Source organism: Necator americanus, chromosome X (assembly GCF_031761385.1).
Source record: "Necator americanus strain Aroian chromosome X, whole genome shotgun sequence".
Lineage (NCBI taxonomy): Eukaryota > Metazoa > Nematoda > Chromadorea > Rhabditida > Ancylostomatidae > Necator > Necator americanus.
In genome coordinates, this window is record NC_087376.1 from 189,712 (window position 1) to 208,789 (window position 19,078).

The 19,078-nt window shown below is 42.1% G+C and overlaps 3 protein-coding genes across 4 annotated transcripts; 1 reads left to right on the forward strand and 2 right to left on the reverse strand.

Moving 5' to 3' along the window:
• Window positions 1–457: 457 nt before the first annotated feature.
• Window positions 458–2,041, reverse strand: RB195_021061 (uncharacterized protein; the record flags this gene model as incomplete). Of its 2 annotated transcripts, none has more annotated exons than XM_064207590.1 (8): window positions 458–553; window positions 787–900; window positions 983–1,136; window positions 1,189–1,341; window positions 1,413–1,550; window positions 1,605–1,689; window positions 1,745–1,847; window positions 1,907–2,041. In XM_064207590.1, the coding sequence occupies 8 exons, from the start codon at window positions 2,039–2,041 to the stop codon at window positions 458–460; spliced, it is 978 nt and encodes a 325-aa protein (XP_064063471.1). The 2 variants fall into 2 exon arrangements, with proteins under 2 accessions (XP_064063471.1, XP_064063472.1); XM_064207591.1 differs by having other exon boundaries at window positions 1,907–1,984.
• Window positions 2,042–2,466: 425 nt separating this feature from the next.
• RB195_021062 (uncharacterized protein) lies at window positions 2,467–12,093 on the forward strand (the record flags this gene model as incomplete). The annotated part of the gene is made up of 3 exons (XM_064207592.1): window positions 2,467–2,522; window positions 5,255–5,440; window positions 12,036–12,093. 3 exons carry the CDS (start codon window positions 2,467–2,469, stop codon window positions 12,091–12,093), a joined length of 300 nt encoding a protein of 99 aa, XP_064063473.1.
• Window positions 12,094–16,530: 4,437 nt separating this feature from the next.
• On the reverse strand, window positions 16,531–17,030 carry RB195_021063 (uncharacterized protein; the record flags this gene model as incomplete). Its single annotated transcript, XM_064207593.1, has 2 exons — window positions 16,531–16,893; window positions 16,971–17,030. The coding sequence occupies 2 exons, from the start codon at window positions 17,028–17,030 to the stop codon at window positions 16,531–16,533; spliced, it is 423 nt and encodes a 140-aa protein (XP_064063474.1).
• Window positions 17,031–19,078: the final 2,048 nt, after the last annotated feature.

Sequence of the window (19,078 nt, forward strand, 5' to 3'; positions counted from 1 at the left end):
ATTGGTAGAAAATAGGATTTGAGAAGAGGTAGGGAATTCTCATATTTCAACATATTAGATGGAGTAAGCTTCAAATCCAAAGTTATTCCCTAACAGAAATGAAAACAACAAATAATTGCAAATAATATCTCAAATAATTCGAGGAAATAGTTATTACGCTGATTAGCACATCTTAAAAAAACTGGTCAATCATAATTTCAGACTCGCGGCACTGTATTAGACCAAAGTCACCTATACATAGGTGATAAAGAATAAGCTAATTCTGAGTTGATCAACAACATACTAACTAGCTCTTGTTCAGGTTCGATGAAAACGTAGTAAACGATTATGTTGATGGTTTTACAAAGGTTCTGATAAAACTAGCTTAACATGAACGACGAAATTGCAGGTATGGTTGCTTTCATTTTAAGAATGGAACTGCATGAAGTTAGCGAAGTATAACGCAATTAGTGTTATGTCATTCATCTTTGGCTTTGTCCACATAATCTTCCTCGGAATCTCTTCCTTCTCGAACGTCGTCAAGTTCACCACCTTGCATAGACTTGTATGCTACCTAAGAATTGAAAAATTATTCCCCTATAGGGGATCGCTCACGATAATAAGATGAGTTATACTTGCATGAAGACACTATTGTCAGGAGCGTAATAAGAAAAGTTTTCAGCAACTCCACTCAAAGCTACTTGATAAGTGTCGCAACAACATTTATGTTGACAATGAATAGCAGTTTTCACGCACATTGACATGTTTAGAACGACTATCCAATAAGGATATCTCTCCATAACTTACTTTGAGTATAACGTATGTCCAAAATATGTGAAGGACCAGCAGTGAAGATAACATCACCATCAGTAACCGTGGAACTAATGGACGTTGCAACAAGTTAACCCATCGGTAAGAGGACTACAAGGAATAAAATCACTATAACAACATACAAGGCCGGTCCAGGGATTTGCCAATACCTCGCCTAAAAATCTCACACCACCTGAATTAATTCCGGAGCGTCGAACCAGATCGATCTCATAATCCAGAACGGATAGTATACGAGGCGAGTAGCTGTCCAAACAACGATAAAAATCACGAAAAGGACGTTCAAAGTGATTTGCCAGTTAGCATAGCGAACGATTTTCGCAGTTTCTCTGGAAATAACTGTTAATTAAGTGTATTAAATGAAGTGAAAAGACCGCTAACATAATTATATCCGCAGCGTCATGGACGAAGAGCACCAGGATACCGACTCGAACCATATTCATAGACCAACTTAAGTAAAGCAGCACAATAGTTATAGCATGGTGCAACATCATTTGTATGAAATCTGCACGTCGCACGTCTACGCAGAGCGTGCTGAAAGAACATTTCGCTGGTCTCCGTAACAAGATGAATTCCGAAAATAGGAAAGATGGAGCATGAAATACCCTATAAAAAGTGCCCAGTAGAAAGAGGCTTCTATTATATAGTACCACCAAACAGTAGGTGAGATATTGTGGTGAGGCCATCCTCTCCAGCATTCCGTAACATCCATCAACTGAGGCTCTTCCAATAATATTATTAAGCTAAAATATTAGAATGATGGTGATAAGAAAGAAATATTTTGAATTAGCGTTCACCCTGCTGTCCATGCGCAAACATAGAAACAAAGTCGCCATGCGCATTCAGCAACTCGTTTGAACTTACTTTTGCCAGCGAATCCACCTAAAAATACTTATAGTACAGTAGTGCAATAAAGCGTAATAATAAGAATATGCACCAGTAAGATGCGACCAAATTCGAGGTAATAGAGGAGAAGAAATCCAACCACCTATCCATCCTATAGGTAGAAAAACAAACGATTCCAGAAATATACGCAAACCCTGGCAAGGGAGAAATTGTAGAAATAGAAATTTGGATTAGTTCTAAACGGTGTTCTTACCAATAAAGCAAAACCAAACAAAAGAGTATATTGCAGATCAGTGACTCGTGGGTAACGTATCGAGTCCGAATCTTTCATGTCCGTCCATGATATATTTTCTGGTAACCAGAAGTACTCGTCCCAAAAATCGCGCATTATTAGCTGTAAGTGTAACGAGTGACCGGACGAAGAAAAAAAGCTAGCCATCAAGATCAAAAGTGAAGTAACCAGTACACATTCACTACAGATAGGTCGGAAGTATCCACTTGGAAACTAGAACGGACAAACACAAAAACAGCATTGGAAGAACGCCATCTTAAGCACTATTAGGAGCAAAGCGCCCAACGAGGATGTAGATCGGACGAGCGGCGCTCTCTGTCCTAGAGGCGTGGTCATAAGGCATGCGACCAGTATGCTATGGATCCCAAAGAGCGCGCCCTGCACAGCCGAATCAATTGTGCAATGTTGCGGAAAACCAAGATAGACTTACGGAATATTACACTACAATAGGGACGTTGTGAGTACATCTTGGGCGCAGTTGCAGCAGTATTTCACTAACTAATGTCCACTGTGTATTGCCCATGTGTCCAAAATGTCCACTGTGCTGGTGGTGTTGCAAAGTGCTTAAGACACATGTGTGAGTTTTTTCTCCTTTCTTTTATTTGCAACTGCGTTAAACGTCTGGGAATCTTTCAAATCAACCTTTAGAAATCAGGTACCAGAAACTAACGATGTTGGTGTATCTGAGAGTAAATACAGAGTTCGAAGTATAGGCTGCGGGTATGAGTGTTGCCATACCAGTTTTTCCTAAACGTCCTGAAAAATGGCGTTTGTCCATACAGCGTACGTAGAAACGCACCACTTTTGCACCCGCAGGTTTCCTCAACCGCCTATTCATTGTTTTGGTAGCGGTTGTTAGGTAGCCACAGCTGGTTATGTGCAGCCGAATAAGTGCCTACAGAAGAGGCTGACGGTGCCTTAGAGACGGCGTATCTTGGACTAGCTGTTATCATTAAGCCACACCCACTCATCACCACTTCCATGAGGTCGTGTGCTGTGTTTGTGTCGCAATTACGTTGTAGAGTTGACTTCAAAGAGAGTTCAAAGAACAAAGAGATAACAACGTAGCAACGTAGAAAGTGAAAAAAACGTAAAAGACCGAAAATGAAGATGATGAAGCGAAAACGTAGAAAATTTCTTCGAGAACAAAAGAACATAAAAAAACATAAAGCTAACGACGTTCCAAAATTTCGAGGTTTGTAATGGTTGTTGCGTAAGTGCTGCAGAAGTCGGAAATTTTGTGATCACCGTCAACGAACTGGCTTGTGGCTCCGAAGCAGAACAAAACCTGATATTTCCTAGTACTACGTTGGATTAGAATTCTTTTTCAAACAACCACCATGCCATCTTTTCTTGTTCTTCTTCTCCCTTTCAAGACTTTCTCCGTTTTTTAAAGAACTTCTTTGATGGAGTCCAAAGTGGTGCGTTTGTCAAAATGCGAATCCCTCAGTCAAGCGCGGAACTCTTTGAATCAACGGTGCACTACGACACATTTGAAAGCATTTTCGCCATCTCACGCTTCGATTGCAATCCGAATTGGATCTGTTTGTGCTTCTTGGGCAAACTTGAATCCATTAACTGTTTGAATTTCATGCCTTGACATCCTTTAAACAAATCCTCTCAAATCCAACGAAATAGAGTCTTATAAGGAAGGATATGTTGGTTTTAATTGATAGACCTTTTCTTTATATCTTCTTGAGACTTAAAATTTTCGATATGTTTGTTTTACACAAATAAAACGGCATTATTTCCTATTTCTGGAATTTCGTGTGCAATCGTTCGATGTATCTCTATGCGCAAACGATCGATACTCCGTACAGAAACAGTAGCAGAGATTGCGTACACCTGCGAGGCATGTTTCGCACCTTACTGGGGATGAGAGACGCTACTGGACTACGTGATGGACGGGGTATTAGGCGAACGCAGCGCAATGCTGTGTTGGCATTAACTTCCACGCAGCGCAATCAACGATCGCCGTTGCCAGTCATTTCCCCTAAGGACATCCTGTCGCGAGAGCTGTGGGTATCAAACGATACGCACCCAATGCACACACCGCAAGCCTCTTCCTCTGCCCTGCTCCTACGGAAGGTTCACCCCCTATTGTCGAAGACAACTGGTCCGAGTATGTCGCCTCAAAGTGAAGTATTCGTAATTACATTAAAATACGAGGAATAGTAGATAACCCATTTTACACGGCACTGAAAAATTGGAAAGCGAGCGTAATCAAAGCTGAAGACTCCTGACTATCTACAAATGTTCACTTCATCAAAGACGGATTTTTTAGCCGTTTCATCTATATGGTGTTGTTATATCGTGTGTTTACTGCTCTTCAGTAGTTCCATATTCAAATTTCTTCGTTTTTCTTCAGTTAACAAAATTCAATCGAATTAACACAACTATTGTTGCGTATCAGCATGTGACCCTGATCTGATGAACTTTTTAGTCGGTAAAAATAAAAAATGCAGTTGATAAAAATCATTGAATGTATTGCCGAATTAAACTCTACTATGACATATATCTATATCTGTCATGAAAGCTGCCTCCTTTTCACCTTGCAAACTCCGGAATCTCTACTCTGAAGACACAGCGAGTGTGGGTGGGTTTTCAAAATTGTAAATGGGACGGCAAGCGGGGCAGATGTGGCTGCAAATCAGCGCATAGCCGGCCAGGTCCACTGGATCACAAAGGGATGGATGATTCGATTTCAATGGGGCTAACAGTTGCTACTTTCAAGCATTGTGGATATCCCATAGCTGCCGTCAAAGAGACTTACTTCACAAGTATATGAGGGTAGTATGCCAAACGTACTGTAAATGTCGAGGAGATCAGTGCATCTTTAGGAGGTTACAATCTGAAGTGATTAGACAATTGCGCTTGCAATAGTTCTTAGTAGGTCTACAAATTCATTTTCTCTTCTAGATTTCCATTACGAATTTGTCGAATAGAAGTTTCTTCTTTTAAAGCATATCACTCCTTTGTCATCATCCTAGTTGTTTATTTCATTTTATTGATGTTGTGCGTGTTCAATTGTAGGATTAATCTTGATATGCCGCGATGTCTACGTCTGGCCACGCTATTATATGCTAGCGGTTATAGGCCTAAATGACAATTAATTCAGACATTTCTCCGAACCATTACTATCTCCAAAATCTACGTTGTAGCAGAAAACATTGCATTTACTAATAAATAGCTAGCGTGTTCCAATAAGTATTGCTTCATCAACAAAATAAATTGACACGTAAGAATGTAGCTTAGAGAGTACTTTAAAGGTGTCGCTGGATCTACGGGGGCATTTTCCGTGCTTTTCAGGTACCCTACGCGTATGACGTATGTCGCCTCCAATGATCTCAACGATGATCGCCAATGGGCTATCAGCGATGGTCCGGTGGGTGACTCGATCGAACAACGCATCCCGAGATCGGATCGCATATCGTCCACCTCAGAAATTCCATCCGACGAAAAGAGACCATGTAGTTCTGGGATGTCCTTCATCAAGTACGAATATTTAATACAAGTGTTCATTGTGAGGCAAGAAATATCATTTCTGAAGTGGCATAATTTGTGGGTGTGGAATTTGTGTAACTGTAATTTGTGAGATTTGTGAGGTGGTCTAGAAACTGCACATACCGTGATCGACCTTCCACATGGGTTTGCTACTCTCTTGAACTATAAAATGGAACTGAACTATACTTGCATAAAAATATTCGATTGTATACCGACTATCGAAAAATATTCGATTGTATTGTATTTGTAATACCGACTTGCTAATGTTGCCACTCCATGAGTCTAATGAAGCAGTGTGAAAGTGACGACGAAGATTGAAGAAAGGTCGGTAATGAGGAACAATATTCGCACGTTTCCGATTTGACCGATTTGGTAACGTCCTCATGAACTACCATTGCACCTAAATATGATTATCTGCCGCCTCCTACCATAAGGATGTTTATTGGCAGTCAAATCGTATAAAAAAAGTATAAGAGACCGTTTCCGTTGTGCTTACTCACTAATGAATCAATACTAGCAGTAATGCTAGCAAATGCCATTAATGACAGTAGGAACACATCGGGCTGGAAGTGATTTTTTTTTCAAGCTTAAAAATGCACATAAGCAAAACCATCGGCGAAATGTTATATATATATATATATATATATATATCTTGCTATATATATGCATATCTTATTTGCTGCATCTGCAGCATATCTAGCAGATGCAGCAAATAAGATATGCATATCTAGCGAGATGGTGGTGGTGGTGGTGGTGTGTGTGTGGCGTGTGTGGCGTGTGGGTGTGGTGTGTGTGTGGTGGCGTGTGGTGGTGTGTGTGGTGGTGTGCGTGTGTGGTGTGGTGGTGTGGTGTGATGGTGTAAAGGAACTCAGAAAAAAAACTGCGCTCATTATTCTTCCCTAGTCAATTTCTTTTATGACGACTTTTTCTCCAAGTTTTACTGATGTAACATGTTTAAGAATAACAATTACGCCCCAATATTTCGTTGTAGAGTAAACATGATGTTCGAAAGCTTAACTTAAACATGACAATAAAGAATTAAGTGTGAAAGTTTGTTGTACGTTCAATCCTCACGTTAGATTAGATCCTTGCCTTCTTTCTTCTTTAAAATGTTTTCCTCTTTTTCAGCATTTGCGCAAATAGTTCTTTTCTTTCGTTGGTAATTTCTTCTATGTGGATTATGCTTGCTACTTCGTTCCGTGAGTGTCTCTGTTCTTTTTTTCAAAAACAAAAGAAAAAGAAAAGAAAAGAATTACAAAACTTTCGATGCTCCGGTTATTTCGTGTTATTGTGAAAAAGAACTACGGAAACTAATGGTACAACAAACTTTCGCTTCTATTTCTTTTTTTAGTCGTGTTTAAGGCGAGATCCCCAACATAATCACCCGAAATAGCGAGCCAGTGTGTCAGCGTGAGAAGGCAGTGAAGCGAGTTCCACGATGTTGAGGAAGCGTGCCTGCGCCAGAAGACAGATAGTCTCACAACTCTAGATTGTGACACTTGCACCACTCCACGCTGGAAATTACGGAAAAACTACCGCGAATTACCAACGACAACAACCAGGGACCTGTGGCCTACTTCTCGCTCCCTATAGTTAGTGTGTTGTATAAGCAAGAGGTGGGGCCATTCTAAATTGCCAGGGTCATTCAAAATTTTGGTCTTTTCAATCTATGCTCTACCAGAAAAGATTTAAAACTCCCATTCAGTAAGAAAGTATAGCCTGCAGCCCACTTCAGACATAAGAACCGTCCGCTTCGAAAATGTTTTCTCGGCGTGGCGCGTTACATCCTCGGTACAAGGGACCAGTGGCCCACTCTCTCAATCAATAGCACGATGTCGTCGTTGAGCTCCTAAGAGCTCTTTCTTCCTTGCTTTTTTCGATAGTTTCATCTTTTTCGTGCATTTCTTTACAGTTAAGGTCACGTAAACTTAGCAGAAATTTCCCTCAGATTTGTTGTTTGTTTTGCTGCTAGGAAATGTCTAAAATTCTAGTTTGTAGGAATTGGAATTTCGCCTACTTTCGTGTAATTTTGCGCAATTATGGATCTTCTCAGTCATTAGTCATTAGTAGGACAACGACTATGCCGAGCACTAATCATGCACAATTAAGCAAACAAAAAAGGGCAGAAGTCCAGTTTTCACAAATGAAGCCTCACAGGCCTTTTAACAGCAAAACATACGATAAAAGTAATTGAACTACTAATCGAACTAAGATTTTAATAAGGCCACATTTTCCTAACTAGGTGGGAATTCGCGGAGAAAGGAGGAAAACTTTCAAAAAAAGGCAAGGAAAAGAGAGACCCAAGGAGGTTATTGGCTTCATAGAACTACCGATCAGTCATTGCATTGTAAAGAAGGAGCGGGCAAGTAGCGCAACCCAAGGTGTCATGCCGGCACAACACGTTCGAAATCGGATGGACATGCTTAGGTTTCTCTTTTTCCTTCGAGAAAAATAAAACAAAGAAAAATATTTTTGGGATTCTCATTCACACTGCACACTTCCAAACTGATCGAGTCGAGGATTGTGAAAACCAAGTGGAGTGGCACCGAAAGAAGTCGAAAAACATTTTATATGCCGTTGTTGAGTTGCGATGGGCTTATGTAATATTTCGAATGTAGCTGATACCATTTTCAAGGTCTGAATTTCTTCGATACAATCTAAAAGTCTTTTTAAGTGCATCTCGGAGGACTTCGTAATTGTCGTAAAAAACGACATTGAAGACGCCGTTTTTTTACGATGATTACGGAGAAATGAGCGGAACCAACCCTGATCCAGTACAACTGCATATCTAGCTTTTCCCGAGAGTTCCCTCACCACGTCAGATTCGTGGTATGCTGCCCTTACTTGATTGGTCTGTAGCAATAGATCGTCCAAGTCAAGCGCGGTTTACTTTGATTTCACTAAATCTTCCGATAAAATTCGTAAAGTGAAGTTAGAAAGATGGAAATCGTGAGTAAACATACGCAAAATTGTTCTTGCGCCATAAAAAGCATCACCGTACGAATCTGAGTTGGTATGGATTTTAGGTGGAGTATTCGTGTACGGGATCGTAGATTAAGGAGACGTGGGTGATTCCGTCCATTTCTTCTTAATTGCCGTAAAAAACGACTTGGAAGATGCGGCTTCGAGCGTTCCGGCGCGCTACTTTCTACAACGAGTCCGATTGGAGCGCGCCAGCCGTGTGCACACGCCGCATCTGTCGGGCCGTTTTTTACGCCAATTAGCAAGAAATGGACATAATCTCCCACCTCTCCATAATCTCCGATCCTGTGCACGAATACTCCACCTAAAATCCGTACCACCTCAGATTCTTTGCTAGACAAGGCCTTCTGAATACGAGTCAGTTCTAAGTTCTAATAAGTTCTCTTGGAGTGGAGTACCACGAGTTGATATTCGGCCGATTCTTGTTCACATATATGCCTGTGAACTTCCTGACCCCCTTGAGAATCTGGGTGTGCAAAAGTATACGTTGATCAGAAAACAATTTATAGACCCGTTTTATCAACTGCTAATATGATATATATATATATATATATATATATATATATATATATATGTATATATATATATATATATATACCAGTCTGAACTACCAGGCTAAAGCCGGACTTCAGACTTTCTGTGGTGTTTGCTTCACTCGCTTCACTGATCAACGAAAATTAATATTAGTGCCGTTTTCTATGAAATTGGGCTCGTGTATATCCAACAATCTTTCTTCTTTCTTTATACCATAACTAAAGGGGAAGGATTTCATAGTCTTCTATTTAAAAGCGTCACTTCTACATTTGGAAAACATTCGAACTTCAGCTTCAAACACTCCTTATCAATACGTTGCACAGAAAATTTAAGACTATCACTTGAAGCATGGGTAAATATTCCTCCTGTTTCCCCCCAACAGTTATCAAAGAATGATGTTTTGGCATGAAATGACGTAAAAGACATCGTTCTAGCGATAAAAATAACGTCTCACGTCAGATCACATAAACATCCTGCTACTATTTAAGCAGCCGTTTGCATGCGGGTTTCCACTTCCTGAGAACGGCATGCTACAAATTTGAGGCGAACGAAGAAGGAAATATGCACACGGAGGAGTCATAAAGGTGAAAAGCGAAGCGCCCAATGGCCACGGCTATGAAACGGCTGCAACTATTTATCTTTTGCGACATGCACATGAAGTTATCGCGCACCAATTCGACGCCGGTTGTCCCGTCGCACCCCTTCCATAGGTGCCGGCGCACCAACCCGACGCCCGGTGGACCCGTCGTAACTTCTATAGGTATCTGGCGCCGGTGCACCAATCCGACACCGTGGGACCTATAGCACCCCATTTTATAGCTTTCTGGCGCCGGCGCACCAATCCGACGCCGCGGGACCCGTCGCACCCCCTTTTTCGAATTTCGTGACACACACAGACGAACACACACACACACACACACACACACACACACACACACACACACACACACACACACACACACACACACACACACACACACACACACACACACACACACACACACACACACACACACAGACGAACACACACACACACACACACACACACACACACACACACACACACACACACACACACACACACACACACACACACACACACACACACACACACACGCACACACACACACACACACACACACACACACACACACACACACACACACACACACACACACACACACACACACACACACACACACACACACACACACACACGCGCCACACACACACACACACACACACACGAACTAAGCTCGTTATTATATATCATGATATATATATGTATATGTATATATATATCATGATATATAATAACGAGCTTAGTCCGTGTGTGTGTGTGTGTGTTTGTCTGTGTGTCATGAAATTCGAAAAAGGGGTGCGACGGGTCCACCCGGCATCGGATTGGTACGCTGGGATCAGATAGCTATAAAATGGGTAGCGACGGGTCCACCGGCTTCAGATACCTATAGAAGCGGGTGCGACGGGTCCGCCGGCGCCAGACACCTATAGAAGCGGGTGCCACGGGTCCACCGGCGTCCTAGGCGCTTTGCTCTTCACCTTTCTGCGTGCCTATTTCCTTCTTCGCTCGCCTCAAGTTTGCAGCATGCCGTTCTCAGAAAGTGGAAAAACGCATGCAAACGGTTGCTTAAATAGTAGCAAGATGTTTATGCGATATGACGTGGAACGTTATCTTTATCAGTAGGAACATGTCGTTCACGTCATTTTATGTTAAAACATTATTTTTTTTTGATAACTGTTTTATAGAAAACAGGAGGAAAACCCATATTTTGCGTGATACTTTTAAATTTTGTCTGTAATATATTGATAAGGAGTGTTTGAAGCTGAAGTTCGAATGTTCTCCAAATGTAGAAATGACGCGTTTAGAAAGAAGACTATGAAATTTTCCGCCTTTAGTTATAATATAAAAAAGGAAGAAAGATTGTTGGAGATACACAAGTCCAATTTCATAGGACTATTAACACTGATATTAATTTTCGTTGATCAGAGAAGGCGAGCGAAGCAAACACCACAGAAAGTGTGAAGTCCGGCTTTAGCCGTACGGTCAGACTGGTATATATATATATATATATATATATATATATATATATATTCTCGTTCTTCAATGAAGTTAAGCGAGCAATATGTACTTCTGAGGGCGTAGGTTTCAGTTATACTTATTTTCAAGCATTCTATTCCATACTACTCTAAGACTAGAACATTACTGCTACTACTAGAATAATTGATGCAAACTTGCATTCTAAATCTGTGTAATGTTCATTCACTATTTAACAGGCGACGTTTCGATTTTTTTAGTAGTTGTACTGAAGCCCGTTTATATGTGCTTTGTCCTCAAAGAATTAATTCTCCTTCCTCTTTAAAGAATGCATTCGGCAGAAGTCGTTTGTGTTTGGTTGGTGTTTGTAGACCTCGTTAGTAATATGAGCAAAATAGTTTTTTTTTTCGATCTAGAGGTAGGCTTTGAATTGATGTTTTTATAGAATACCAAGCTTCAAGGTTCACCTGTTGGCCGGAGCTAGTATATCTCTTACGAGAAACTGGTTCTCTTTCACTTTGAAATAATACAAGCCAGTTATGCTTTTTGTGGGTGGGAAGAAAACGCCGTTGAATTAACTGATAATGAACATGCAATGAACTTATCCCGGAAGATTTTCCGAAAGTTTTGAGGTATCTCTCCATCAAGGTCTATTACTGCACTTGTTTTCTTTTCAGATACTTGATTCCGATCAATTTCATTTTGATCACTCGTCTATGACAACATAATAGTATAAATTTCGTCACAATTAAAGCTGCCGTCACTGATGCGTAAGATGCACACTGTATACTTTACAAATGGCGGTGTCCTACTATAGTATTTTTCATAATATCAAAACCTTTTAAATCGACCATGTTAGCCGTTCTTTTTGTCCCCTACAGGGACAATCTCTCGACTACTCAATAGCAATCAAAAAGTTAATTTGTTTGCCTTACCGATTTTCAGGGCTGGGAATAATGATATTCATAAACACTGATTACTGAACGATGTTGATTAGCTTGTTGTGCTTTGTAGTGGCGTATTCGCATCCAACACAGGACGCCAGACGAGTTGTGTGCTGCCGAGCAGCTAAATGAGAAGATCGTCTGGATAGGAGTGAGAGTGTGGCTGCGCGATAGTGACCATCCTTACGTTTGACACCTCGGGGCAATCGATATTGCACCGACTAGGATAACCGCTATTCGTAAGCATGTGTGCGCTATTGGTGCTACTGGGGCAGCCGCGACAGCCGGCCCCGCAGGCGTCTCATGGTCTGAGTTCGATTTATTGCTCAACTCATTGTTGTTTCGTATGTCCACATCCATATTTGCATGCATATCTTTCTCTACTTGTATGTGTATACATGTATCTTTCCTTCCCTCAGTCCGAGGGCACTCAGTGGCGCCCTTATTTCTCGAAGTAAATAATTAAATCAGTCGAGGCCCTGAGATCTAGGCGTTAGTCTTAGAGAATCTATGACATGTAAGCTAAAGTTACTAAGAGAAAAAATAATTTGGAGCGTCGAGAAATAAGGGTGCCGTTTAGTGCCCTTCCCCTACCCCTTTCCAACTACATGTTTCCCCATATTGGTTGTACCATGCGTACGTTTTTTCATCACTTGTATCTGAGAACCGATTCTTTCACTTTCCTCGAACATGTACCTTTTCATGAAGTTGTATCATAGAATGTTTTGAAAAAATAACAGAAATACGTTTTACGGGATTGTGTTCGGCACTAGAAAGATCGCTTTAGCAGTATTTTCCTGAAAGATGCGCCGAAGTAAGTGTTAACACAACCGACCGAGCCTTCTACTCAGCATTGGTTTGTTGTTGGGTCACGAAAGTCTTCCAGTTGGCTGTAAGTTGCGACGTTCCTTAATTTGACATCGATCGAAGCACAAAAAACCTCCTAGCATCTTATGAAGCAGGAAAACATTGGAAAGCGAAAAAGCCGAGGGCGTATTGACGCGGCTGACTTCACGTTAGGAAGTTGTTTTGCGTTACCTAGAAGAATGTTTCAGCGTTGAGGTGACACTATCTCCGGAGGGTCACGATGAAGCTTCTGTAGATAATTCCTTGACTTCAACACTAACAAGTTAGTGTTTGGAAGCATACGAACAAAGGAACATTGGCTACAGAGCGTGCTATGACTTGTTGTTGTCGCGAACATCGGATTTCTTATGTCGTCACGTGACTTATTGCATGACTTTCCGTTCCCAAATCTCCAGAGAAATTTGTGTACGGAAGGTTAAGCAGTGAGGAAATCTGTTCTGTTCAGGATTGAACTAAGATTGTTGTAACACCGACCATACAAAACGGACAAAAATCAGGTAAAGTATATTTGGGGGGGGGGGGGGGTGTATGGCATTCAACTGCTACCTGATCGAACTGCTCGCGTTCTCGACCTGCACTTAGAACGCAAAAACAGTCCATGGAGCAGAAGAACCGTTATTAACAATCAAATACCTTCCCTATTTGACTATTTGAGAAGCGTTTCGGAAGGCATTAATTTTAGAGGATCCACGACGTGTAGGCTAAAATCACTAAGAGAAAGAAGGAAGACAGCTGGAACTACTACTGCTCCAACTTTATTTAGCTCTGAAAAGAGGTTGTCCAGAAGTGGGTAGTTGATTCTTGTCATGTATTACTTCCAAAGAAAAAAAAAAGAACTGAAGATGGCTTCCATAGCATTCCACGACCACCAAACATGTATGCAACAACTTTCATTGACATATTTTCGATTTGTATTCGCGAGTTGGTGGACCTAGATAGGGCCCTGGGTTACCCTTCTTTAGTTCCTTTTTATGAAGGTTGTTCGTGGATTTCCACAGTGCGATCTGCGAGGCATTCGTCAAATTCCTCCTTGGACTTCGATGCAAGCTCTGGCCACGTAGTAATCAGAGTGAAGTCACGAAGAGTCAGCAAGTTGGCAGAGCCACTATGTAAATGAAACGGCGTAGCGACGAGGACGGTTTCTGTGCTCTATGCACGTTTTTACGCCTTTGCGCTACATGGACGTTTTCGCGCTCTAAGTGCGCGTCGAACACGCGCCCTATTACAGTACGAGTGCAGTTCAATCTAGTCGTGGTTGAGTGCTCCCCTGACTACACGCACTCCAAAAATCCAATATTCGTGCTGCGTTCCATTGTAGTGCTGACGGATCTAGTGTAGAACATTGTGAGGTGGGCCTTCGCTTAACTCCGTTCTCAAGCTTGGAGCTAGCCACTAACTGCGGTACAATGATGCGCTTGTAGGGATATGCGAGTGGTTGGGGGCCGCGCCGTCCTGCACTTAGATGTTTGCGCCATGTCGCGCTATGATTTAAAACGAATTAAAGGCATCACCCTACGAAACTGGGGTGGTACGAGTTTCAGGTGGGTTATACCTATGTGGGGTCGTAGATTGTGGAGAAGAGGGTGATTCCGTCCATTTCTCTCTGCCCCGTCTGCGATTCGTCCAAAATCCATTCGCAGGGAAGGGGGGGGGGGGGGGGGGGAATGGAAGACATCGTAAGAAACAGCATTTCGGGCACTGATAGAGGGAGAAGTGAACGGAATCACCCTCTTCCCCATAATCTACGACCTCGTATATACATAACCCACCTGAAACCCGTACCACTCCAGTTTCGTGGGGTGATGCTTTTAATACATCTTATGTGCTAGAGGTTGTGGACAGTGGCGCCGTCCCATTTCAGACCAGTTAACTCTCCATTGAGTGTCTGTGGCTATTTGATCAAAAATTTAATTGTGGTGGGCAGCAAATGTGGCTTCTATGTTGAGTTGGTTTTGCGACCTTTTCTCAGTTTTATCTTTTGTTTATTCTTGTTGGAGGTATTCGTCAATCAGTCGTGCATTCACCAGTAGTACGCAGTTGAATGCACTTCCTGTCTGTGCTGGTAGAAATAAATATTGACACCTGTAACTTCCTCTTACGCATGATAACCTCGAGATGGTAACTTGTAAGAGAATAAAAATGGACCAGTTGGGGACTATCGTTTGCTGGAATTGGGAAACGCAGATGAATAAGGGTCCCGCCTTGACCACAGTCGCTATCTCTACTGCACCTCTTCGAGTGAAGCTAAAAATGCTACTGGGCGGGCATTCAGGTCGTTTTCCACCCATACAATGTGAATAATTGTTCATGTGAGTCTTCTTCAGTATTTTTATAACAGAAACTTCAGTTGGAACAAGAACGACAAGTTTGTTGGCTCACCATTTTTGTCGAGCTTTTTCGTATTTCACTCTAGGCTTGAGTAGTTATCTGCCAATTTCAGTGAATTTTGAAGTTACAAACGAACCGCTGAATGATTGCATACATTCCATGTGAGAAGAATCGGAAAGTTCTGCCAATTCAATTCTAAAAGCTTCATGTTATTTTTTTGTTTAACAGCTGTTATTACACTCTTTCAATATCTGTTCCACTTAAGAACGACTATGTTATTTCTTACAATCAGGTCTTATTTTCCGATGAAGAGAAGAAAACACAAACAACAACATAATGAATATGTATTGATATTTTTCAATATGGAAATGTTTGGAAAACTCAGTTTACACCAAAGCTTTTGCACCATCTATCGTAGTTGCTTACAATACTCGTAGTCAGGTGCCGTGAAGAGAGGAGTATTTATATCTCGATAAACAATGGAGAAATTGTGGGCAACAAATTATCCCCATATATTCCGTGTTATATTCGTCAGCTTTGGAAATCACTTGCATCTCGGAATACTAATCGGTGGTAGAAATTCTAGAAGTCAGTGGAGTTCGTGATGCCGACAAGAAATATTTTCTCAGTAAAATTTGGTATAAGTTGCTGGGATTCAAAAAAGGATAATTTTGATGAAGACAATGTTAGTAGGGATGAGGCACGCTTTGGTGAAGTGAAGGCAGGCAGTTGTCACACAATCGGTGGGCTGATTTCATCGTCTGACGCGATTTCCCGCATCTTCCCCGAGGTGTGCCGTCCTTGAACATAGCTCTGCCTTTCTCGATCTTCTGCGAGAGCTTGTACATAATCAATCCATTCGTTTTCGTCCGTGCCATTTTATTCCGTATTCTGCGAAAACTTTGTCTCGCTTGAACTGCCTATACACGCCGAGTGTCCTCAGGTCCTCTTTCACCACCTCAGTCTAAAACCTTCGTTTTCGGCTAGGTGGCTTCTTCCAGCTCGAACCCGACAAACTCCTCAGAAATCGTTGAAGGCGATCTGCCGGTTCCCTTAATATATTACCAAAGAAGCGAAGACCATTTACTTTAGTTACTTTCGATGGCGGTGCAAGATGTTGATATCTTCCACGTGTCATCCACCAGCACACCACATCAATTTTCGCGTACAGATCTTTATTAGGGCATGCTCTAGGCCAAAAACAGGCAAGCAGCCTTCTGAGCAGCATCCTTTCCGCTCATCAAGTCCCTCCATCACTGTAGATGGTGCTGCCCAAGTCCCCTATCCGTACATCATTGTGGGGCGAATTGCAGATAGGTAGACTCGTAGCTTGACTTCGTAGGTGATGCGGGTCGACCACAGACATTTCGTTAAGGAGTTAAATGCAGAATTGGTCTTAGCGCATCTTTGCTGAATATCTTTCTCGTAGCTGCCTTCTCGTAGTTGTTTTTCAGTATACAGCTGAAGCCCAGGTCACGGAACTCATCGACGAGTTCTATCGGTTGTTTGTTCACCCTGATTCCCGTTGGAGGTCTCGAAGATATCCACATCTGTTTGCATTTATCAGGGTGTAGACGTAGTCCATAGGCTGCAGCCAGCTTCGATACAAGGTTGACAACATGATGAAGTTTCGTACTGCTTTCCGCGAATATAACAACGTCGTCAGCATACTCGAGATCGGCCAAGGGACGTCGTGATGGTGCTAGAATGATGCAGGACACTGATCTACTGTTCTTCGCATAATGTTGTCAGTGGCGGAATTGAACAGGAAGGGTCCTGCCACTGCCCCTTGTTTTACTCCAGTTATCACCTCAAGCGGTGTTGTACATCCGGCTGGTGTTCGAACTGCAGCAGTTGTCCGTTGATTCATATCATCATGCAAGTGAACGAACTTTCCTCGTACTTTTTCGGCGCGGAACGCGTTTAGAAGACGGCCTCGATGAGGAGAGTCGAAAGCGACTTCAAAGTCCAGAAACACTAATTGTATTGGCTTCTGAATTGAAAATCTAGTTGGGAGGGTGGGGGGAGGGGGCACTCCTACGCGACAGATTCGAACTGCTTTTCTACTGTATTTCGTTTCATCGTGGCGGATACTTCGACTGTGTCAGTACTGTAACACTTACATTCAAGGCGCGAAAAGGGCCATGGAGCGCAAATGAATAGCTGGTCAGTCCGGGATCTAAAACTTACGCATCAGTCTCAGAGGATCCACAACATGTATGTTGAAGGTGCCAAGAAAAAAGGAAAACAGAGCTGAAACTACTGTTGTTTTTACTTTACCAAATCATCAAATCAAGGGGGAAAATGACGTTGTGGGGCCACTCAGTGGCGCCCGAATTTAAACAGAACTGAAACTACTGCTGTTTTTACTTTATCAAATCATCAAATCAAGGGGGAAAATGACGTTGTGGGGCCACTCAGTGGCGCCCGAATTTCTGAACGATCTGTCTTTTTTCTCTTAGTAACATTAGCTTACATGTCATAGAGACTAATGCTTAGGTCTTAGGATCCCCACTGATTTTGTTATTTACTTGCAGAAATAAGGGCACTACTGAGTGGCCACCTCCAACTACATTTTACCCCAAAATTTTTTTTTTACGAGGAATGAATAACTAAATCATATGATGTATTACCTCCAAAAAAAGTTGATGGCCCTAGAAGAAAAGGCGTTGGGTTAGCCTTTATGAAGGCTGTTCACATTCGCCTGCTTCGCGACTTCAACGTGACTTCCACAGTTGGGGGCAAGTCGCTTCTTTCACAGCAGTCCTCGACCAGCGAACTATTCGTCCAACTCCTTTTTGGAGCTCGATGCTAGCTCTGGCCACGTAGTAATCAGAGGGAAGTCGCTAAGAGTAAGCAAGTTGGCAGAGCCATCATGCAAATGAAACGGTTTAGCGACGGTTTCTGTGCTCTATGCACGTTTTTGCGCCTTTGCGCTACATCGACGTTTTTGCGCTCTGAGTCCAGGTATTTCAGTATTGGCGCAGTCGAGCTGCCCGCAGAGTTCACAGCCGCGCGGGCAGCCTCGACGTACCCGCTACGATGACGGTAACTACAGTAGGAAAGCAGTTCGATTTTATCGCGTCAGAGTGGCTTCTCAACTACATTTTACCCGAGCTCTCTCCAGTATGCGGAGAACTATCCGAAGCTCTTTTTTTGCTTCTCACAATTGTTCATCATTTTTCGTATAACAGTGCATGGATGGGATTACATACACTTATCAAAGTTCTTCCATTAGTTTTGTCATTTCTTTTGCATCTCAGGATGCCCTTGAGATCATGATCAGTAGGTATACAATTTCTGTCTCATTTTTTGCTCTAATTGTGCCTGACTGACGTTTGTTGTAAGGGGGGTCACGGTAAAATCCCAAAATCGGTGCTAGAAGAAGGCTAAGTGTGTATAGTTTCACAGAGGTGTACCAGAAGTCTAGTACCCACAAATTGAAGTCTTCGAGGAGATGCCTTGAAATCAGAAGAAATTAGCGGAAAAGAATTCCCTTAGTGTAATGAGACGAAAGATGTCCATCTTGCACAATTAATGAAGAAGTGTTTTGGAGGGAGGTTAAATCCCCACAAACTTTGATCTTAAAAGCGGCTTAGGAGCAAAGCAGACTAACAAACTCACGGAAAAAGATTTCAACAAAGGTACCTACTCCTATTCATGCACTATTATACGAAGACATTATAATTATAGGAAAATTATATTAAACAAAAGGAGAAGAGCCGTGTATAGTTTTCCGCACGACATAGAAATCCAGTGCATACTCCCACCTAGGAGTCGCGTCAACCCGTTGTACCGCGTTTTACGGCGACTTTACTTCAACACTAACTCAACGAAGTTCTGCAAATGCCACAGCAAGAGTTAGACCAGCTGAGACTAGTAGCGTGTTTTAGAACTTTATAGCTAGTGTTTCACGAA